General features: G+C 41.3%; 1 protein-coding gene across 1 annotated transcript in view; it reads left to right on the top strand.

Annotated features, from left to right (window-relative positions):
- Positions 1–269: 269 nt before the first annotated feature.
- LOC137340736 (Na(+)/H(+) exchange regulatory cofactor NHE-RF2) overlaps positions 270–21,010 on the top strand; it is an 85,900-nt gene continuing 65,159 nt past the window's right edge. Inside the window, exons 1-3 of the mRNA XM_068003467.1 lie at positions 270–388; positions 484–1,024; positions 2,811–3,038. Of these exons, the coding sequence (XP_067859568.1) occupies positions 815–1,024; positions 2,811–3,038 (438 nt within the window). The 5' untranslated portion in view covers positions 270–388; positions 484–814. The remainder of the gene's footprint in view (positions 389–483; positions 1,025–2,810; positions 3,039–21,010) is intronic.

Genomic DNA, 21,010 nt, shown 5'->3' with positions numbered 1-21,010 from the left:
GACTACTTGCTTTTATTTTGAGAAATATTGTTGAAAAGGGTTGAAAGATTGGTTGAAAATTGTTTTTTTTTTTTTCGCTGCCAACAAAAATTGGGGAAATATTTCCGTTCCCATGAATGTGAATGGACTGCTGGGTGAATTTATTTGATAACTGTGGTTCAAATCCTACCGCTTCCCCCGGCTTTCGGCAGGTGGCAGTCAGTCAACGCACGGGATACAGTCACAAAAACTTGAACTTAAAAAGCAAAGAGACCAATTGTCATTGTGTATGTCTTGCGGCATGGCCCATTCTTCCATCACTGCACTCCGTACGTGCGATGTTTGCCTCATTTAGCAATTTAAGAAGTAACTTACTTTACATCTTGCAAACTTTTCTTCGTTTTGTTTGGTAAGGTTTTTTTTTCAAAAAAAAAAGAAAGGAAACAAAAGCTGATTTATGTGGTTGTAGCTGTTTGTTTGTGTTTTTTTTTTGTTTTGGTGCAGGCGGGTTGCGATCTGGAAGTTTCCGAGGAGATTTAAGGGAGGTGCGTTGGCGCCGAGGTTGCTTCCCTTTTTGGCGGTCACGGTGGAAATTTAACTCCAGCCAGGAGCTGTCACTGAGCTCCAGCGGATCCCGAGCCCCGGGGCGGGGGGGGGGGGCTGTCAGCGAGCGGATAGGCGGGCGCAGTACTGGCGCTCAGAGGCAACAACAAAGTTTAATTCAACCAGAGAGAGAGAGAGAGAGAAAGAAAGAAAATAACTTCAACTGACCCCTGAAATTGGAAGAGGGGGAAAAAAAAAGAGAAAGGGTTAAAATACAAAGAGAACCGAAAGTATGGCGAAGGACCAGCTGAAACCCCGTTTGTGCCAAATGATAAAAGGGGAGAACGGCTACGGCTTCCATCTACACGGGGAGAAGGGCAAGACCGGCCAGTACATCCGCAAAGTGGAGCCCGGCTCGCCGGCGGAGGCATCGGGTTTATGCGCCGGGGACCGGGTGGTCGAAGTGAACGGCGATAATGTGGAAAAAGAGACTCATCATCAGGTAATTCCCCTCCCCCCTTTTTATTGAATTTAAATGGTTAAAGTTCGCATTTTTCCGATTAAATACAGCAGTCTTGAAACGAGTAATCGATACATCCCTTAGTGTGTGTGTGTGAACCCAATACAGTCTGATGGTGATCTAATGTTGTATTAGGACACCAGAAACTAAAGTCAGGGCTGATATTTATACTCCAATATGCTCATAGTTTGAGGAAGGCTTGTGGTCAGAAATTGTAGCCAAAATTTGGGTTCCCCCCCCCCTCAAAAAAAAATTGAAGATGCTCTAAATGAAACTACTTTTCCAAGTGGGAGGATGATGATCCTGAGAAATTAAAGGGACAGGATTTTCACAAGTGTTTGGCCAGGCTACTTTTGCTGAAACATTGAGGATACTTTTTTAATGTTGTGTGTTTGCAAATGTGGGAGGGGAAAATGCTTTTTGAACGTGTGCCTCATAGTTTCCCCCCTCCCTCCATATGTTTACTTTATTAAATGAATGGTATTTGAATGTTTAAACTAACGCAAAGCAGTGATGACGTTGATGCGACAATAAACATCATTTTGTTGAGTAAGGACTTCATGTCTGGGACGACAGATACCCAGGTGTGCTTTACAAAGAAGTCAGTCATGTCCAAAAAGGCTTCGTATGATTTCCTACTGTCACCTGCGAAGCTTGAGTGATTGATCAGTTCAGTGTGAACTCTGAAATGTGGTCTAACCCCGCAGCCATTATATTTTATCTCCATCCAATGCAAATGGTCAGAGAGATTTTTAAACTATAGGCGGCAGCAAAAATGGACTCTTAAATATACCACGTGACTCTCTCAAATGATGCACATTCTGTTTCATACTGGGATATGTATAAGGAATCTTACAACACCAAGTTATAGTCCAAGCTTGTGATTTTAAAATAAAATTGTTGGACTATAACCTGGTGTTGTAAGATTCCTTACATTTGTCCACCCCAGTCCATCACCGGCATCTCCACATCATGGATACTGGGATATGTATGTTACAAGGCAGTAAAACCTAAAAGCAGACTGGAGACTTTTATTAAGCCCAGTTTATTTTGTAAGGACACAGCCCAGTTACATGAACTTTAGCCCAGACAAAAGGGATTCTAACTTGCTTCGATTCATTGTAGATATGGTTGAGTGGGTGGGGGAGGCTTAGGAGTGCCTACTGTTCAATTATTCTTAAAAATGTGTTTGCACGTTTTGCTATAATAGTCCGTTTCTTGTGAAGGGAGTTTTTGGGAGGTTTGGTGAGTAGGGGATTTGGGCATGAGATGCTTATCGCATGACACTCGACACCAGACCATTTCATGTTATTTTAAAAGTGTAACCAAGAGAACATTAGATCCTAGCATGTGTGGTATGTTATCTACATTCTGCTTAGTTTAGAGATGCCACCAGAACAACTTGGTTTAATAATAATTATGATTTGAGGAAAAGAATGCTATTTTTTCTTTTCATTTTTGAATGTTTGTACAAAATAGTGAGTGTTGGTGATATCGTTGAGGGTTACTGGTGGAGAGGAGTTACTGAGTCTAAGAGCAAACATCAATATATACAACAATTAACCTAGTTTTAGTTCAGCTTAAACTGCTTGCACTGATTCAACTTCCTTAGTTTTCAGGGTTAGTAAGCTTTCCATGCTATTAGCAGAATCTTTAAGAAATGCAGAGAACAAAAGCACGTCAGTGATGATTGCAATTCTTTCTTTAAAAGGTTCTGCTGTTAAGCCTCCATGTTTAATAATCGACATGCATTTTGATCCCTCTTCAGGTTGTGCAGCGAATCAAGGCACTGGAGAACGAGACGAGACTGCTGGTGGTGAATAAGGAGACAGACGAGTATCTGCGTAATCAGCGCCTCTCTGGTACAGAGGACAATAGTCAGAGTCTCCCACCAGATAAAGCCAAGGACAACGGGGAGGTGTGGAAGCAGCAAGTTGTTCTGAACAGTGGGGAGCCGACAAGATTATCCAACAGATCCATTGATGGCAACAAAAAGGTAGGAAATTCATTGAAAGAGCAAGGTGAGAAATTTATTGGGTGGGATGGAGGGAATGTCTAACTGGGTAAAATTTGTGAAAAATTAACTTAATTTCTTCAATGCTTTTAGATTCTTCTCTTTAGTAATGCTGAATTTCCAGTTGCCTGAAGGGATTTTTCAGTACTGAATGCATCTATTGCAACTGGCTTATCCATATTATTTATCTTGTTCATCCTCAGTTTTAGATAACAAGACAAAAAAACTGTGTTGATGCAATGACAACTTTCAAAGCAATGAGAGCCTTCCAATGTGCAGTGTCAGTATGTAAGAAATCTTACAACACCAGGTTATAGTCCAACTGTTTTATTTGAAAATCTCAAGCTTTCGGAGGCTTTCTCCTTTGTCAGGTGAGCAAGTGTGGGATTCCATGGAAGATTACCGCATTTATAGTCAGCGAACAATACCTGGTGATTACAGATAATCTTTCCTACTGCCTGTTGTCAAGGCAATCAAAGTGTTCAGACAGTGATGTTACCTACAGGACCACTGAAGTAGTCAGTATAACTGCAATGCAGCAAATAGACAGGGGGGAAAAAGACCCAATATTAATGACATTTGCAAATAGGGGGTAAGAGGTAAGGAGGAACATTGTTATTAAATTATGAATCTGTGGTACTCCAGGGATGGCATGAGGTGGTTGGTTCTGATGTATAAAGGGGAAGAGGAAAAAAAACCACATACTTTGTAATTAAACCTTGCTGTTGTAAGTAAAAGCATTCATTGTGCTCAGTCCAGCAGCACATTTCCTTTGTGACAAAATATAAGCTTTCTTTTCTGGTTGGGATCTCTGACTGACCTCTGTTAAGACTTGTTTTGGAGCTACATTTGTCCAGAATCACACTAAGAAATAGCATTATGGCTGTCCCAACCAAAGCTCTTGTATACTATGGAATATCTGTTGTACATGTATACTGCACAGAATGCAGGTTTTCACTACAGGCTGAATTTCATACTTTTGAAGGAGGGAGTCGGGGGTGAGAGGAGAAGGGATGTGTGCAGTTTTTTTTTGCTGAATAAAAGAGAAGGGAAAACTGGGAGTGATTTACACCAGGCCATTTTACCAGCTTGTTTTTTTGAGGTCTGGGAGCAGGTTCCCCCCCACCTCTGGCCTCTTGGCGAGGGAATACTATAGCAGAAGCTTATGGTGGGGGGGGTGTGGGAAGAACAAGGAAGAAAAATACTAAGGCACAGCCTACTACAAATCCTTCAAACAAGTATAATCATTTGAGGAAACACATCAAACGTCAACATTTCCATTGCGAGTGTTAGTTCTACACTTGCTTTATTGACTTTTTTTATAAATTACATATCTAGCAAGGCATGCATTGAAGCAGGCTTCTCAATCTCACACATCTAAGCATAGGATACAAAGTGTACCTCATTCACGATTATTTCATAATCAATCTTTTCATAAACATGTGTTAAACATCAGTATTGATGCTATTCCTGCGGGTTGTGTCAGTCGCAAATCACTTCATGACGCTGCATGTCTGGGACAGTGCCATACAATGCTACGTAACTGAACTTTTTTTTGTGCTTGTTGAGCTTTAGTCGGAATGGGGCCAGAAGAAATTATACTTCCCAAGTTTCCAGGAGTGTATTTAAATTCCCGGTTGGTTCTCATGTGTTCATATTTTGTGCCACCAGATGATTTCTGTTAATGAATGATGTCAGATGATCTGAAGAGCTTCTGAAAAAGATTAAAACATGAGAGCAGTTTCAGGTTATCTTCTGTGATGCTAAGGTTCTCTAAAGCATCTTTATTTATATGGTGGGGCTTTCTGTAAGCATTTGTAGACTTGTGTAATTTGGGAAGTAATGGGTTTTGATTTTTTTATATGAACATTCATAATTGACTGGCAGGAAAAGACCAGCTGGTCCATTAAGCCTGCCCCATTTTGTTGCTGCCTGCATCATTTGTTCTATGGCTTATTAATTTCCCTAATCTTTCTACACTTCCCTACTGTATTCCATAATTCTTCACCATCCTGCCTTAGTGTTGACCTTTCTAGGAACTTCTCCCTTTGAGCACATTTTTATTTACTTTGTTGGATAAATAGTGATATTTATGAACATAATGTGGAGCTGCCCATAAACAGCAGTCAGTTCTGACATTACTAAGTTATCAACACTTGTTGAGCTGAATTCACTTCAAGTGGTACACCTTGTTCCTGCTGTGGCTCTAAGGAGGTTGATATGGCCTCAGCTGTCTGCAAACATCTGTTATTTTCTGGTCAGTGGAGCTGGTGAATGTATCCCTAAATATCCGACTCTATGAAACCAGTTCCTATTGTGCATCAGGGCAAGATTGATTGACACTAGGCAGGACAGTGAAGACTTATGGAACCTGGAATAGTGGGAAGATGGTAAGATAAATTTAATACTGGTATACTATGGAACATGATGGTGACAGTAACAGTGCAAAGAAAACAGTGCGTTAAACACCAGCAAAAATAAAACCAGAGAGCCATGGATAAATTTCTGTGGGGGGTGAAAAACCGTAGAGAAACTAGGGCAAAAAATAGTTTGTATAATTTTGTTTCTCCTGTTTTTGCCAACTTTCTCCTCCAGTATTGTCCCCTTGCTGGGGTAGATATCCATGGGTACCAGTTGTCCACATGGCTAATATTCATATGTGCTCCTTGACAGTGAGTGTTGGCTTGCTATTCCACCATTGGCAGGGGGGCATCACACTAAGCCCAGTCTGTCCTCAGGATGTTTAACAAAGTGTGTGTGAGTGAGTTGAAACCCTGGATTATATTTCCCTCTAACATTTTGTGTACTGAGACTAATTGTAGTTTCCCTACCACTACCCCAGCTGAGATCAGGTTGCTCAGTACACATGGTGACTCAATCCGGCACCTTCTCAGTCTCTCCGGCTCACCTACTTGCAGAATAAATTTAAATGTAGGAAACACAGCAGCCAATTTGCACAGAGCAAGGTCCCACAAACAGCAATGTGATGATGACCTCTTTTTTTAGTGATGTTGGATGAGAGATAAATATTGGCCAGGACAGAGGAGAACCAGTGCCAAGGGATCTTTCACGTCTACCTGAGAGGGCAGATGGGGGCCTCAATTAAATGTCTCATCCGAAAGACGGCACCTCTGACAATGTAGCACTCCCTCTACTACAATGGAGTGTCAACCTAGATTGATTATTTTTTTTCCCAAGTCTCTGAAGTGGGACTTGAACCCACAACCTTCTGCCTCCCAGGCAAGAGTGCTACCAACTGAGCCATGGCAATGCATATGATACCTTTGGTTCAAGGGGTTAAATTCTCAACCAGGTGGATTGTTACTGCATGTCTTTTTTTTCAAAAGTACAGAGAAAATGAGTAATTTGAGACCTGTTGTATAGTTGGCTATTTAAATGATTTTCTAAATTAATTGAAGATATCAAACAGCAGTTGTTCTTTGTAGACTGTTGAAGGAAGGAAGTAATTTGTGGAATTGAATCCACATTGTGTACACAGTGGCTAGCTACCAAATAATGTAAATGTAGGTGACCACATGGTACAGCTGTTTTTAAGTTCAAACAAGAAGATGATCTTAATGTTCACTAACCTGGGAAATTATAAAAGATCAAGATACGTTTGCTGGGAGGTTTCACAATTAGTTACCTCATTAATTGTATAAATATATTAGCAAACTATTTGTGCATTAATTGCCTTGCTGTGTTCAAGAACCAAACCTTTGTAGATAAGCTCTTGCAAAGGTACTTAATTTTGTGACCAAGCATTCACCCTTTCTAATACCCCCCTTTCTGGCTTGTGTCTCTCCTCATTTATTTTCATTTTGTTAGTGTCTTATGACTTTTTTACTTTTGAAGGTGTTGTGTAGATGCATGTTGCCTAAATGTAATACTTTTTCAAGTCAGTTTTTTTTTCTCTGTACTATTGTTTCTCGTGCCAATTGTTTTTCTGCTGTAGTCATACTCCAGTAATAACACCACAATTATTGTGAACCCAATTAAGTTGCTCTGTGAATTGTGCTTGCCTCTAAAACACAGCCATCCAGGTGGAACGAGGGAGCCTTTGTGACCATGTAGGTTTAGCCAGGTGAACAGCTTGTTTGCATGGTAAAAGGCAGTATTTTCAAACTATTGTTTACTGGCTCTTACCAAGATAAGACATCCCCTGGTCTTGGTCTATGCGGAACGTCTAGAAAATTATGGTGTTTGGGAACTTTTTTATCCTTAAGTCATGCACTTGCCTTTTGAGATGGATGTTTTTGTGAGCTTAAATTTCTTTGAAAAACACTCATGCTACTGACTAGCTTCCAATAGTTGAATAATTTAAGCGTGTTTTCTATCCAGATGGTCTATTTTAAATTAAAATAAAAATGTAATTGAATAATTATGTCTAGCTATCAGGAAAGAGGTCCTGGCGGGACACTCGCGTCCGATGGAAGTGGAGTGGCGACCTCACATTGCATTTAGCTGGTTCTTCTGGTCAGCAGCTGTGAGTCAGGGTAACAACCTGTCCACGTAAAAAGGGACTTTGTTTCAGAAACAACACAGATAATCTGCTGGATGTGAACCAGTGGAAGAAATGGGTTGCCACATGTGCTGTTAGGCACAGGCGAGAAGAAGCAGCGGATGATAAAGAAATAGTCTTGCATTTATATAGCACCTTATCACATCTTTCAGAAATTCCTCAAAAGACTTCACCATAAATAAAGGTCGCAATTAACCACAACTTGCATTTATGCAGCGCCTTTTAACGTAGTGAAATGTCCCAAGTTGTTTTACAGAAGTGATTATTGGACAAAATTTGACACACACTCTCATTAAGGAGATATTAGGATAGATGACCAAAAGCATGTTCAGAGATAAGAAATGGCTGAGTGCACTGGATACAGCAAAGGCTATGGGCCCCGACAACATCCCAGCTGTAGTGCTGAAGACTTGTGCTCCAAAACTAGCTGCGCCTCTAGCCAAGCTGTTCCAGTACAGCTACAACACTGGCATCTACCCGACAATGTGGAAAATTACCCAGGTATGTCTTGTCCACAAAAAGCAGGACAAATCCAATCTGGCCAATTACCGCCCCATCAGTCTACTCTCAATTATCAGCAAAGTGATGGAGGGTGTTGTTGACAGTGCTATTAAGTGGCACCTGCTCACCAATGCTCAGTTTGGGTTCCATCAGGACTACTCAGCTCCAGACCTCATTGCAGCCTTGGTCCAAACATGGACAAAAGAGCTGAATTCGAGGTGAGGTGAGAGTGACTGCCCTTGATATCAAGGCAGCATTTGACAGAGTGTGGCACCAAGGAGCCCTAGTAAAATTGAAGTCAATGGGAATCGGGGAAACTCTCCAGTGGCTGGAGTCATACCTAGCACAAAGGAAGATGGTAATGGTTGTTGGCAGCCAATCATCTCAGCCCCAGGACAGTGTCCTAGGCCCAACCATCTTCAGCTGCTTCATCGATGACCTTTCCCTCCATCATAAGGTCAGAAATGGGGATGTTCGCTGATGATTGCAGAGTGTTCAGTTCCATTCGCAACCCCTCAGGTAGTGAAGCAGTCTGTGCCTTCGTGCATCTAGACCTAGACAACATCCAGGCTTGGGCTGATAAGTGGCAAGTAACATTCGTGCCAGACAAGTGCCAGGTAATGACCATCTCCAACAAGAGAGTCTAACCACCTCCCCTTGACATTCAATGGCATTACCATCACTAAATCCCCCACCATCAACATCCTGGGGGCCACAATTGACCAGAAACTTAACTGGACCAGCCACACACATACTGTGGCTACAAGAGCAGGTCAGAGGCTGGGTATTCTGTGGCGAGTGACTCACCTGACTCCCCAAAGCCTTCCCACCATCTACAAGACACAACTCGGGAGTGTGATGGAATACTCTCCACTTGCCTGGATGAATGCAGCACCAGCAACACTCGAGAAGCTCGACACCATCCAAGATGAAGCAGCCCACTTGATTGGCACCCCATCCACCACCTGAAACATTCACTCCCTTCACCGGTGCACAGTGGATGCAGTGTGTACCACCCACAGGATGCACATAGCAACTCCCAAACCCACAACCTCTACCACCTAGAAGGACAAGGGCAGCAGGCACATGGGAATAACACCACCTGCATGTTCCTCCTCCAAGTCACACACCATCCCTAATTGGAAATATATCGCCGTTCCTTCATCGTCGCTGGGTCAAAATCCTGGAACTCCCTAACTAAAAGCACAGTGGGAGAACCTTCACCACACGGACTGCAGCGGTTCAAGAAGGCTGCTTAGCACCACCTTCTCGAGGGCAATTAGGGATGGGCAATAAATGCTGGCCTTGCCAGCGGTGCCCACATCCCATGAACGATTATTTTTAAAAAAAGGTTTTAAGGACTGGAGGTTTAGGGAGGGAATTTCAGAGCTTGAGGCCTAGGCAGCTGAGGGCATGGCCGCCAATGGTGGAATGCTAAATTTGGGGGATGTGTAAGAGGCAAGAATTGGAGAAATATAGATATATCGGAGGGTTGTAGGGCTGGGGGAGGTTAGATAGGGAGGGGCGCGGCTGTGGAGGGATTTGAAAACCAGGATGAGAATTTTAAAATCCTACCTTTTTAAATTAAAGGTTGCAATACAAGTTCTTGTTTTTTAAAAAAAAAAGCAAATCCATTCCTTGGCTCTGTATTTAGAGAACGAGAATATGAAAGTAATGAGGTTAATGTTGACTTTAGGTTAGGTCGCAGCTGGAGTGTTGGGCAGCCTATTTTTAGGAAGGATATAAAAGCAATGGAAATGATGCAGTGTGGACTCGCCAGGATAGGGATGTCCACACTGGCATCTTCATGAGCTGCTTAGGTGCTTACCATGTAGCCCCAAGAACCACATTGCCATTAATTTGTGTACATCTCAAATTGCGGCTGCTATCAAATTTTGATGTGCTGATTAAGAATTGATCCAACAAATAGGTGACAGTTAAAAGCAGCTCTTCCCAAACTTCCAGATAAATAAAACTCTCAGGATAAACCAATTAATAGGAAATATAATTACGCACAGAATGGTTATCTCTAGTTAGAGGGCCAGATTGCCAAGGGTCTGGGGACTCACACTAGGGTGAAGGGTCATAGTGACCAAAAGAAGCTTGGGCTTATTTGACTAGAATTGAGGAGGTTAAAGGTAACCTGAGATATAGCTTCAAGATTGTTCTGGATATTATAAGGTAAATAGTGATCGTTTTCACTAGTCAGCAGGAGAGTAATGAGGGGGCTCAAATTGTGAGTACTGTGCACAGTACTGGTCTCTGTTACAAAAAGGATAGAGGCACTGGAGAAGGTGCAAAAAAAATTTACAAGAATGATACCAGAACTGAGGTGGAAAGACTGAACAGGCTGGGGCTTTTTTCTTCTAGAAAAGAGAAGGCTGAGGGGTGACCTAATAGAGGTATTTAAGATTATGAAGGGGTTTGATAGGGTTGATATAGAGATGTTTTCACTTGTGGGAATCCAAAACTAGGGGTCATAAGTATAAGAAGCACTAATAAATCCAATAAGGAATTCAGGAGAAACTTCTTTACCCAGAGTGGTTAGAATGTGGAATGTGCTACCACAAGGAGTAGTTGAGGCAAATAGCATAGATGCATTTAAAGGGAAGCTAGATAAACATGTGAGGAAGAAAGGTTAGAAGGTTACGCTGATAACGTTAGATGAAATAGGGTGGGAGGAGGCTCGTGGAGCATAAACACTGGCATGGACCAGTTGGGCCGAATGGCCTGTTTCTGTCTGTAAATTCTAGATAATTTAAACAATCTTTAAAAAAAAAATAGTTAAAGGGGAAGCTAGAAAAACTTTCTTGAGGGTGATGAGAATTTGGAATTCTCTCCCCACAAAACAATGTTGATGCAGAGTCTATACATTTAAGACATTCAGAATGTATGCTTGAAAATGTGGAATGTTAGTTACATTTGAGCTACATTGAAACTACAGCACAAACAGGCCATTTGACCCAACTGGTCTACGCTGGAGTTTATGCTGTACAAGAGCCTTCTACTCCTATCAGCATTTCCTTCCATTCCTTTCTCCCTTCGGTGCTTATCTAGCTTCCCCTTTAAGTGCATCTATGCTGTTTGCCTCAACTACTCCTTGCAGTGGCATGTTCCATGTTTTCACCACTCTCTGGGTAAAGAAGTTTCTCCTGAATTCCCTATAGGATTTATTAGTGAATCTCTTATATTTATGACCTCTAGTTTTGGACTTATTAACCTGTGTCACTACTTTGTGAATGTGTACCCCTAGATCCCTTTGCTCCTCTAGCCCATTTAGACTTATTATACCAGCAGTATGTGACCTCTTTATTCTTCCTACCAAAATGCACCACCTCATACTTATATTGAAATTAATTTGCTAATTACACACACTTGCTGCAAATTTATTATAGATCATTGTGAGCCTGCAGAAGAATGGGATTACATTATGGGTCTTTTGTGGAGGAAAAACCACACCAGACCTAATGACTGGCCTGTTTGTATAATTCTGTGAATTATTTTGAAGTACAGTAACTTTTGCTGTGTGCAAAATGGCTGCTGTGTTTACCTACACAAGATTCTACAAACAGTGAAGACCAGTTAATCTGTTTTTGGTGGTTTCTGCTGAGATAGGAATGTTGTCCAGGGCACAGTGACCCAAAACAAAGCAGCAAAACTAATGTACTATGAGTGTCCTAGATAAAGTGCCTCAAAAGTTGCAGCCTTCCTGTGATTGCACCATCTTTATAATCTAAAGACAGTTGATTTAGTGGAGCTGACTGTCAGCACTCTAGGTGGAGTATTTTGTTGTGCCTTCGTTTCAGTGAAATCTACACTTGTATTAGGTTTCCTGCTGTTCCTGCACTGTAATCTTGTGTTCTCATGCTTGCCTGGAGATATAAAGGCTAATGAAGGGTTATGCAATCTTTGTACATTTGCAACCTCTTTACATGTAGGACCTGTCATAGATGCTGCTTACCTCTACTCTGAGCCTCCATTTGACTACTTGGCACTTGAGAGTGAAAGAGACACTTTGTTGATAGGTTTCATTCCTTCAGAAATGGATCCTTTCCTGGCATCCAGGGAAAAAAAACTCCTATCTTTAAAGCTTAAGCGGCTGAATGGAAGAAGTTCATTCACTGAAGTCGGGTTCAAAAATATGATCTTGCTCTCAAAAGAAAACATACTGCTGTTTAAATGGATTTGTGATCTATCATTTTTTTTTAAAAAAAACACACATCTCTCTCTATTCCCCCAATATTGATAGATCTGCTAAAGGCTTGTGACCCCCACTACTTGGATGTGTCTGAAGAGTTTTTATTCATTCAACTTGTCTTGCAGAAACAGCTAGTAATGTACACTTTTTTAAAAGAACACTTTTGAGCTTCTGGCAAGCTGGCCTGAATTAAGTTATTACCTGGTTTTTATTAATGCACTACCTCAGTACGATTTATTTTTATGTGGAGGATGAAAGCATGAGAAGGAATGGCCCAGAATTAGCTGTAACTGGTCAACGAACTGTGTCCACTGTTAGTTAGACTTGCCTGTGCCTGTTTTAATCTGATATATTTTGCACTGGGAGATGGAAATGGCGCAGTGCCACTTACAGGGCATCTGGGACCTGAGCGACCAGGGCAAGCAACTGCGTATCTCCTTAACCGATCAGATTGAAGGACTGTGAAATGAACAGTGCAAGGATTGAGAAGGAAGTGTAAGTTAGAGTGGTGAATTCAATGTCAAATCAGGCACATAGAGAAGGAAAGGAAGATTGGATTGAGAGAAAAGACACTTAAAATTTTTTTTTAAAAATAATCAACTAAAATCTGAAGGTATGAGACTCCACACTTGTAATAGTTAATTTTCAGTGGCAGAGAGGTTGACTGGCAGTAATTAACATTTATCACGTTTTTAAAAGGGTACTTAGACTGAAACAGACAAGCCTTAACTCTCGGTGTAGTTCGCATCTACCGCACAACTACAGGAACATCACGTCATTTGTGCATAAATAACGGTGAGCGGCATTAGCCTCACCTATATTTTGACAGCAAATTCTGGGCCAATATCAGATTACCTACCAGCAATATAGCCACTCTTCCGGATATAGTTGATCCTTCACAGGCAAAGCTTCTTTTATCCCATCCCCTTTATCTGACCTGGAGTGTTTTTAATATAAGAACTAAGAGCAGGAGTAGGCCACATGGCCCCTCGAGCCTGCTCCTCCTTTTCAGTAAGATCATGGCTGATCTTCAACCTCAACTCTGCTTTCCCGCCCGATCCCCATATCCCTTGATTCCCTTAGAGTCCAAAAATCTATCGATCTCAGTCTTGAATATATTCAATGAGCATCTACTGCCCCATGGGCAGAGAATTCCAAAGATTCACAACCCTCTGAGTGAAAAAATTTCTCCTTGTCTCAGTCCTAAATAGCCGACCCCCTTATCCTGAGACTATGCCCTCTAGTTCTAGACTCTCCAGCCAGGGGAAACATCCTCTCAGCATCTACCCTGTCAAGCCCTCTAAGAATTTTATAGGTTTTAATGAGATCACCTCTCCTTCTAAACTCGAGAGTATAAGCCCATTCTATCCATCTCTCCTCATAGGACAACCCTCTCATCCCAGGAATCAAGCTAGTGAACTTCTGTTGCACTGCCTCTAAGGCAAGTATATCCTTCCTTTAGATAAGGAGACCAAAACTGCAGGTGTGGTCTCACCAAAGCCCTGTACAATTGCAGCAAGACTTCCATACTCTAACTCCAATGCCCTTGCAATAAAGGCCAACATACTATTTGCCTTCCTAATTGCTTGCTGTACCTGCATGTTAACTTTCTCGTGTACAAGCGCACCCAAATCCCTTTGAAAACCAACATTTAATAGTTTCTCCATTTTAAAAAATATTCTGTTTTTCTATTCTTACCAAAGTGAATAACTTCACATTTCCCCAAATTATACTCCATCTGCCACCTTCTTGCCCACTCTCTTAACCTGTCTATCGCTTGGCAGACTGAGTCCTCCTCACAGCTTGCTTTCCCACTTAGCTTTGTATCGTTAGCAAACTTGGGGTACATTACACTGTCTTTTCATCTATGTCATTAATATAGATTATAAATAGCTGAGGCCCCAGCACTGATCCTTGCAGTACCCCACTAGTTACAACCTGCCAACCTGAAAATGACCTGTTTATGCATACTGTTTTCTGTCCGTTAACCAATCCTCCATCCATGCTAATATTATCTCCAACCCCATGAACCCTTATCTTGTGTAGCAACCTTTCCTGTGACGCCTTTTATTGAATGCCTTTTGAAAATCCAAATATACTACATCCCGGTTCCCCTTTTATCTACCCTGCTAATTACATCCTCAAAAAACCCTAATTTTGTCAATCACTATTTCCCTTTCATGAAACCATGTTGACTCGGCCTGATCATATTATGATTTTCTAAGTGCCCTGTTATCATGTCCTTAATAATGGATTCCAGTGTTTTCCTGACTATTGATGTCAGGCTAACTGGCCTGTAGTTCCCTGTTTTCCCTGCTATTCAAGAAAGGAGGGAGTGTTAAATTTGCTACTTTCCAATCCACTGGCACCGTTCTAGAATCTCGAATTTTGGAAGATCACAACCAATGCATCCACTATCTCTGCAGCCACCTCTTTTAGAACCCTCTGATGTAGGCCATCAGGTCCAGGAGATTTGTTGGCTTTTAGTCCCATTAATTTCTCCAGTATGTTTTCTTTAATATTAATTACTTTAAGTTCCTCACTCTCATTAGACCCTTAGTTCCCCACTATTTCTGGTATGTTTTTTGTGTCTCCTACTGTGAAGAAGGATACAAAATATTTGTTTAATGTCTCTGCCATTTCCTTATTCCCCATTATAATTTTGCCTGTCTCTGCCTCTAAGGGATCCATGTTTACTTTTGCTACTCTCCCTTTTTTACATACTTGTAGAAGCTCTTACAATCTTATTTCTTGCTAGTTTATTTTCATTCTATTTTCTCCCTCTATCAATTTTTTGGTCATCCTTTTGGATTCTAAAACTCCCCCAATCCTCAGGCTTACTACTCTTTTGGCAACATTATACACCTCTTAATCTAATACTACCCTTAACTTTAGTTAGCCACGGATGAATCACTTTTCCTGTGAAGTTTTTAATCTCAATGAAATGTATATTTGTTGAGAACTATGAAATATTTCTTTAAATGTTTGCCATTGCTTTTCTACAGTCCTATCTTTTAATCTAATTTCCCAATCTACCTTAGCCAACTCACCCCTCATACCTATGTAATTGGCTTTAAGTTTAAGACTCTAGTTTCAGACTTAGGTACGTCACTCTTGAACTCAATGTGAAATTAATCATATTATGATTGCTGCTCCCCAGAGGAGCCCTTACTATAAGATTACTAATTAACCCTGTCTCATTACATAAGACAAGATCTAAAATAACCTGTCCCCTAGTTGGTTCCATGATGTATTGTTCTAGGAACCTGTCTTGACTGCATTCCATGAACTCATCCTCCAAACTACTTTTTGATTTGCCCAGTCTATATAAAGATTAAAGTCCCTCATGATTATTGCATTACCTTTGTTACAAGCTCCTCATTTCTTGATTATCTGTGTTCAACAGTATAACTACTGTTATGGGGCCTATGAACTACTTTGTTTTCTGCCCCTTGTTATTTCTTATCTCCACCCATATGATTCTACTTCCTGATCTTCTGAGCCAAGATACTTTCTCACTACTGTCCTTGTGTCATCCTTTGTTATCCGGGCTACTCCCCACCTTTTCCATTTTGTCTTTTTTCAAAAGGTCAAGTACCCTGGAATATTTAGTTCCCAACCTTGGTCACCCTGCAACCACGTCTCCATTTGTATTTATATGCCTCTTATCTACTTGGTCTCTCCAACTGTTGCTTTTGTGAAAGAACTGAGCTGCAACATACAATGTGGGCTGGAGCCACTTGTGGCTCACATGATTGCTATGTGAGGGAGCTTTAAAGGGGCACTGCCTCTTTGTCCCTCATTTGGATGACCACCTAATCATTTGTAAGTGCAGGATGAACCAATTCGAGATTGTATTTTTGGGGAAAAGACAGTTTGGGATTAAAAAAAATGTTTGTGACTCTTTTCTGTTTAAGATTGAAACTATGAAAGCGGAAGTAGTTATATTTTTCTCTCTGCTTCAATCCATTTCAGCACTTAATTGGCATCAGGAACCAAAATTTTAAGCCATTTATATAGCAATTTTCAAGACATCCCAAAGTGCTTTGCAGCCAAAGTACTTTTGAACTGTGGTCATTGTTGTAATGTAGGAAACATGGCAGCCAATTTGTGCCTAGCAAGGCCCCACAAACAGCAATGTGATAACGACCAGATAATCTGTTTTACTGTTGGTTGAGGGAGTACAGGTAGTTAAGGTTGTGAAGAAGGCATACAGAATGCTCTGTTATTAGCCAAGGTACAGAATACAAAAGCAGGGATGTAATGATGGAACTGTATAAAACACTGGTAAGGCCACAGCTGGAGTATTATGCGCAGTTCTGGTCACCACATTACAGGAAGGATGTAATCGCTCTGGAGAGAGTGCAGAGAAGATTTACAAGAATGTTGCCAGGGCTTGAAAATTGCAGGTACGAGGAGAGATTGGATAGGCTGGGGTTGTTTTCCTTGGAGCAGAGGAGGCTGAGGGGAGACTTGATTGAGGTGTACAAAATAATGAGGGGCCCAGCTAGAGTAGACAGGAAGTACCTGTTTCCCCTAGCAGAGAGTTCAAGAACTAGAGGACATAGATTTAAGCTGATTGGTGGAAGGATTAGAGGGGACATGAGGGAAAAACGTTTTTCCCCAGAGGGTGGTGGGTGTATGGAATTCGCTGCCCGAATTGGTGGTAGAGGCAGGGACCCTCAACTCTTTTTAAAAAGTACCTGGACCTGCACCTAAAGTGCTGTAAGCTGCAGGGCTAGGGACCAGGTGCTGGAAGGTGGGATTGGAATGGGCACCTGGTTGTTCTTCGAGCCGGCGCGGACACGATGGGCCGAATGGCCCCCTTCTGTGCTGTATCTTTTCTATAGATTAAATATTGGTCAGGGCACCAGGGAAAACTTCTTACTCTTCGAAATAGTGCTGTGGTATCTTTTACATCCACCTGAGGGGAGACACGGCCTCTGTTTAACTGCATTAAACTGTCAGCCTGGATTACATGTTCAAGTCTTAGGAGTGGGACTTGAACCCACAACCTTCTGACTCTGAGGTGAGAGTGCTACCAACTGAGCCACGGCTGATACCTTTGTATTTTAGTTGGGACCATAGTTGTGTGTGAATTTTCAGGCATTTATACAAATCTTTGTTATGGAAGCTGAAGATAGTGGCATTGCATAAGTTTGTTAACAATGAATTGATCTCAAAGCATTACACCTCCTAACTATTTATTTATTGAATCTGAAACCTTTCGTGTTAGCTAGGTACTTGGCTATCGCTGGATTTTAAGCTGTTGGTCTGCCAACAACTCGAGACATTTGTACAATATAATGGAAATGGATTGTATTTGTTGTAGATACAAAAATAAGACGGAGAAAGATATTCCAGCAGTTTCACATTTTAGGTAATGAAATGGAAACCTAGTTTTGGAGAATGTGAATAAAACTGTTGACTCTGCTGGAAACCCTTACTGCCATCTGTACAGGAAATGGGACGTATTTGAACAATTAATACAGAAATTGTTCCAGGCTCTCCTGGGAGAGCTTAAAACATGTTAAACTTTTCTGTTGCCAAAAGCACTTCTGGTCTCTGAATACTAAAATAGTTTGAGGTTTTATTGTATGTCTAAATTGCCCAATAGCTTTTTTTCTTCATTTTTCTTGTAACTAAACACCTGTAAGGCCTTGATTTCTTTTACTTTTCTGTTTTCCAGTTCTATGATCAAGTCAGTAATTCCATCATGTGGTTATGAAATACTTATTAAACAATTCTTCCTCCCCCTTAAATGTTATACTAAGAAAAAAATAATGTTTGTACTTCAAATCTATAGCCCTGATTGCACCATGGAACAGTGTTTGATGGTTTAAGTAATGCCTGAAATTCCCATCTGCTGTTTTTTTAGATTAAATGGGTTAATATCGCTGCTAAAATAGTTGAACTCCATCCTCTGATCAGCCTTGAGCCTCTCCTCCACCTGCGGTCTAGTGTTCCTGCATGCTAAACTTCACTGCACTCGCACTGAGACGTCACTACTGTTTTTTTGTCTTTTGCTCCCCATCCTTCAATGGGATAAAAGCTGTTCATTGAGCTAGCAAGGAGATGTAGTACAGAAGGTGTTATCTTTTCGGGTCTTGATAGAGCCCAATCACTTAGTTGGTGCTTGAGCCTGTAGTCATTGTTTTTGTTGGATGGCATTCGTCCTGACTGTTAGCCCCATTTTGTAACCTCTGCCTAATTCATGGTCTGATATTGCAGCAATAGGATATTTAAATTTGAAGGCAGTGTAGTTGGCCGGGAGTTGTGGTGCCATTAAATGCAGCCTTTAAACAGCTCACCAGAGCCTATTTAAAGAGTCTCTCTATGAACTAGAGGAAACAGAATTCATGACGACAAATTACAGCAACTTCTCCCAACTAAAAGCAGGATGACTTCTGCAAAATGCAGTGAGTAGAGGATAGCTACATGATGCAAATGATGTGCCTAAAATCAATCCCAGTCACTTGCAGCAGTGCAGTCTCCAGGCGTGTTTGGCGGAATTACCCGATCATCTCCGTTCTGGGCGGGGAATAGTGGTGTCACTATATGCAGTCTTTATTAACCCACTTCTGACTTTGGTGATGCAAGCTGAGTAAATGCTGTTGGAACATTCTAATCCATGTGGCCTGGATACAATGAAGGAAAAACAGAAGGGAGTAGTGAACCAGGGAGACAATGCAGTGCTCCCGTCCATTTGGGAATTCCTGTACCGTACGAAATTCCTGAGATAACCTGAAATGGGATTTTCAGCACCCATTAAGCCCACAAAAATGGCTGCCATGATGCAAAATGCATTAGCTTGACCAAAGGAGTCAAATTTAAAAAGCTGCTGCAGAGAGACATAATGGCTGAGAAAAGGAAGCAACTTGATGGAAAACTACAAATAGTTTATCGTAGCTTTTTACCTGGAAAGAAAGTGTGCACGCAGTTGGGGGAAAAAATGCATTAAGGATAACATGGGATTGCCAATTCTTTTGAGTGTTTTGCATTCACATACTAGTGTGTAGAGGCCAATGCACAGGGAAAACCCACTAAAAGTATGGGGGTGGTGGAAGCAATATGATCTGCAGGGAAGACTCATTTTGGATGTGGGAGCATTGTGAAAAAATGTAAATCTGCAGCATTGTTGATCTAGGCATAGAACATGTGCTGTTTAATTAGTGTGACTGGATTTAAAAGATAAGCTGGGATTTCTGCTATTAGTCGCCCTTGTTGGAGAGGCTGGTATATTACAACTTCCCTCTGATCTTGGCCTTTCAGGGACACTCAAATCACCAGATCTTCCAGTACTTCTGAAATTTTATTGTTTCAAATTGGGCAGTGGGGAGCTCCTATACTGCAGAGTGTATGTGTTTAATGTACTGCTATGGGAATTGAATCTCCATAACGATGGAAGGTTGCCAGCACGGGCATATGGATTACAAGAGTAATTGTAAAAACTCATGTAAAGTGTTTAATGATACTGAAATGAGGCAGAAGCAAGGAGAAGTTTCATATAGTACTTATTGTACTGCTCATTGGGTCAGATGTTTAAGGGGGTGTAAATAGTGAGTGTCTTGCATAAAATTATTCAAAAATATGGATGCACGTGAAAGGTGCCAGAATCAAAAATACATTAGAAGCATGTGTTTTTTTCTCTCCGATTTTAGGCCAGAGGCCAATGTATTTCCCTTCCACCCATCCCAACCCACCCATGATTTCCGTCCCTGTGAATGTGGTTGTGATTTTGATCAAATTATATATTTTTTCCCTTCTTGAACCATGCAGTTCTTGAACCATATCAGTAGTTAAATGCCCCACCTTGTCTGGCGTCAGATTCCGTATGCTAGGAAGAGAACACTTTTGATTCCTGGTCTTTGTGGAGCTATCCAATATCAGTGTGGGGGTGGTTGGTGCTACAGTTTGCCCCCAGCGTCCACAAGCTGAAGAGAAATTCTGCCAGAGTTTTGATTCCTGAATGCTATCGGGTGGCTCTTGCTGAAAGTGCACACGCTGTGCAAACATAGGTGAGGACACAATGGAGTTCCATTTAAGATGCCTCCCTGTTGTCCAATAGCTTGCCAACACCCACTGTCTAGGCTCACATGTGAAGAATTGGCATAAGAGCAAGCTACCAAAGGGTTGCTGCTCCCTGTGGAACCATGTCTCGGCACAATTCACCACCTTAGGAGAGGGGCAAGGTGAATATATTTGTTGCAAACTGAGCCAGTTGATTATTTCACTGCCATAATTAGCTTGATCACAGATGCTACAAGACTTGCCACTTGCTATCCCTTCTGCCAGTTCATTGCATCCCCTTCTGCTTTCTATTGTCAAAGCAATTTTCAATCCATCCAGTGAATTTGTTATTGAATCAGAATTGTCAAAATATCGTCATTGGGTCAAAATCCTGGAACTCCCTACCTAACAGTACTGTGGGAGAACCTTCACCACACGGACTGCAGCAGTTCAAGAAGGTGGCTCACCACCACCTTCTCAAGGGCAATTAGGGATGGGCAATAAATGCTGGCCTTACCAGCGACGCCCACATCCCATGAACGAATTTTAAAAAAAATAGATGCTAGGATAATTGGACATTTTTATTACAGATCTTTGCAAGTAGAGGCAACTCTTCCATTTTTGGATGTAATTTTTACCTAGACGTGTAAGGATGTGAAAACACTTCAAAATCATAACAAATTGAATTAGTTTGAATTTGAGTTAATGTTCTATGCTTTCCTG

The sequence above is a fragment of the Heptranchias perlo genome, chromosome 22 (genome assembly GCF_035084215.1).
Source record: "Heptranchias perlo isolate sHepPer1 chromosome 22, sHepPer1.hap1, whole genome shotgun sequence".
NCBI lineage: Eukaryota > Metazoa > Chordata > Chondrichthyes > Hexanchiformes > Hexanchidae > Heptranchias > Heptranchias perlo.
Note: the sequence above shows the minus strand (reverse complement) of the source record. Positions and strands in the feature narration are given on the sequence as shown.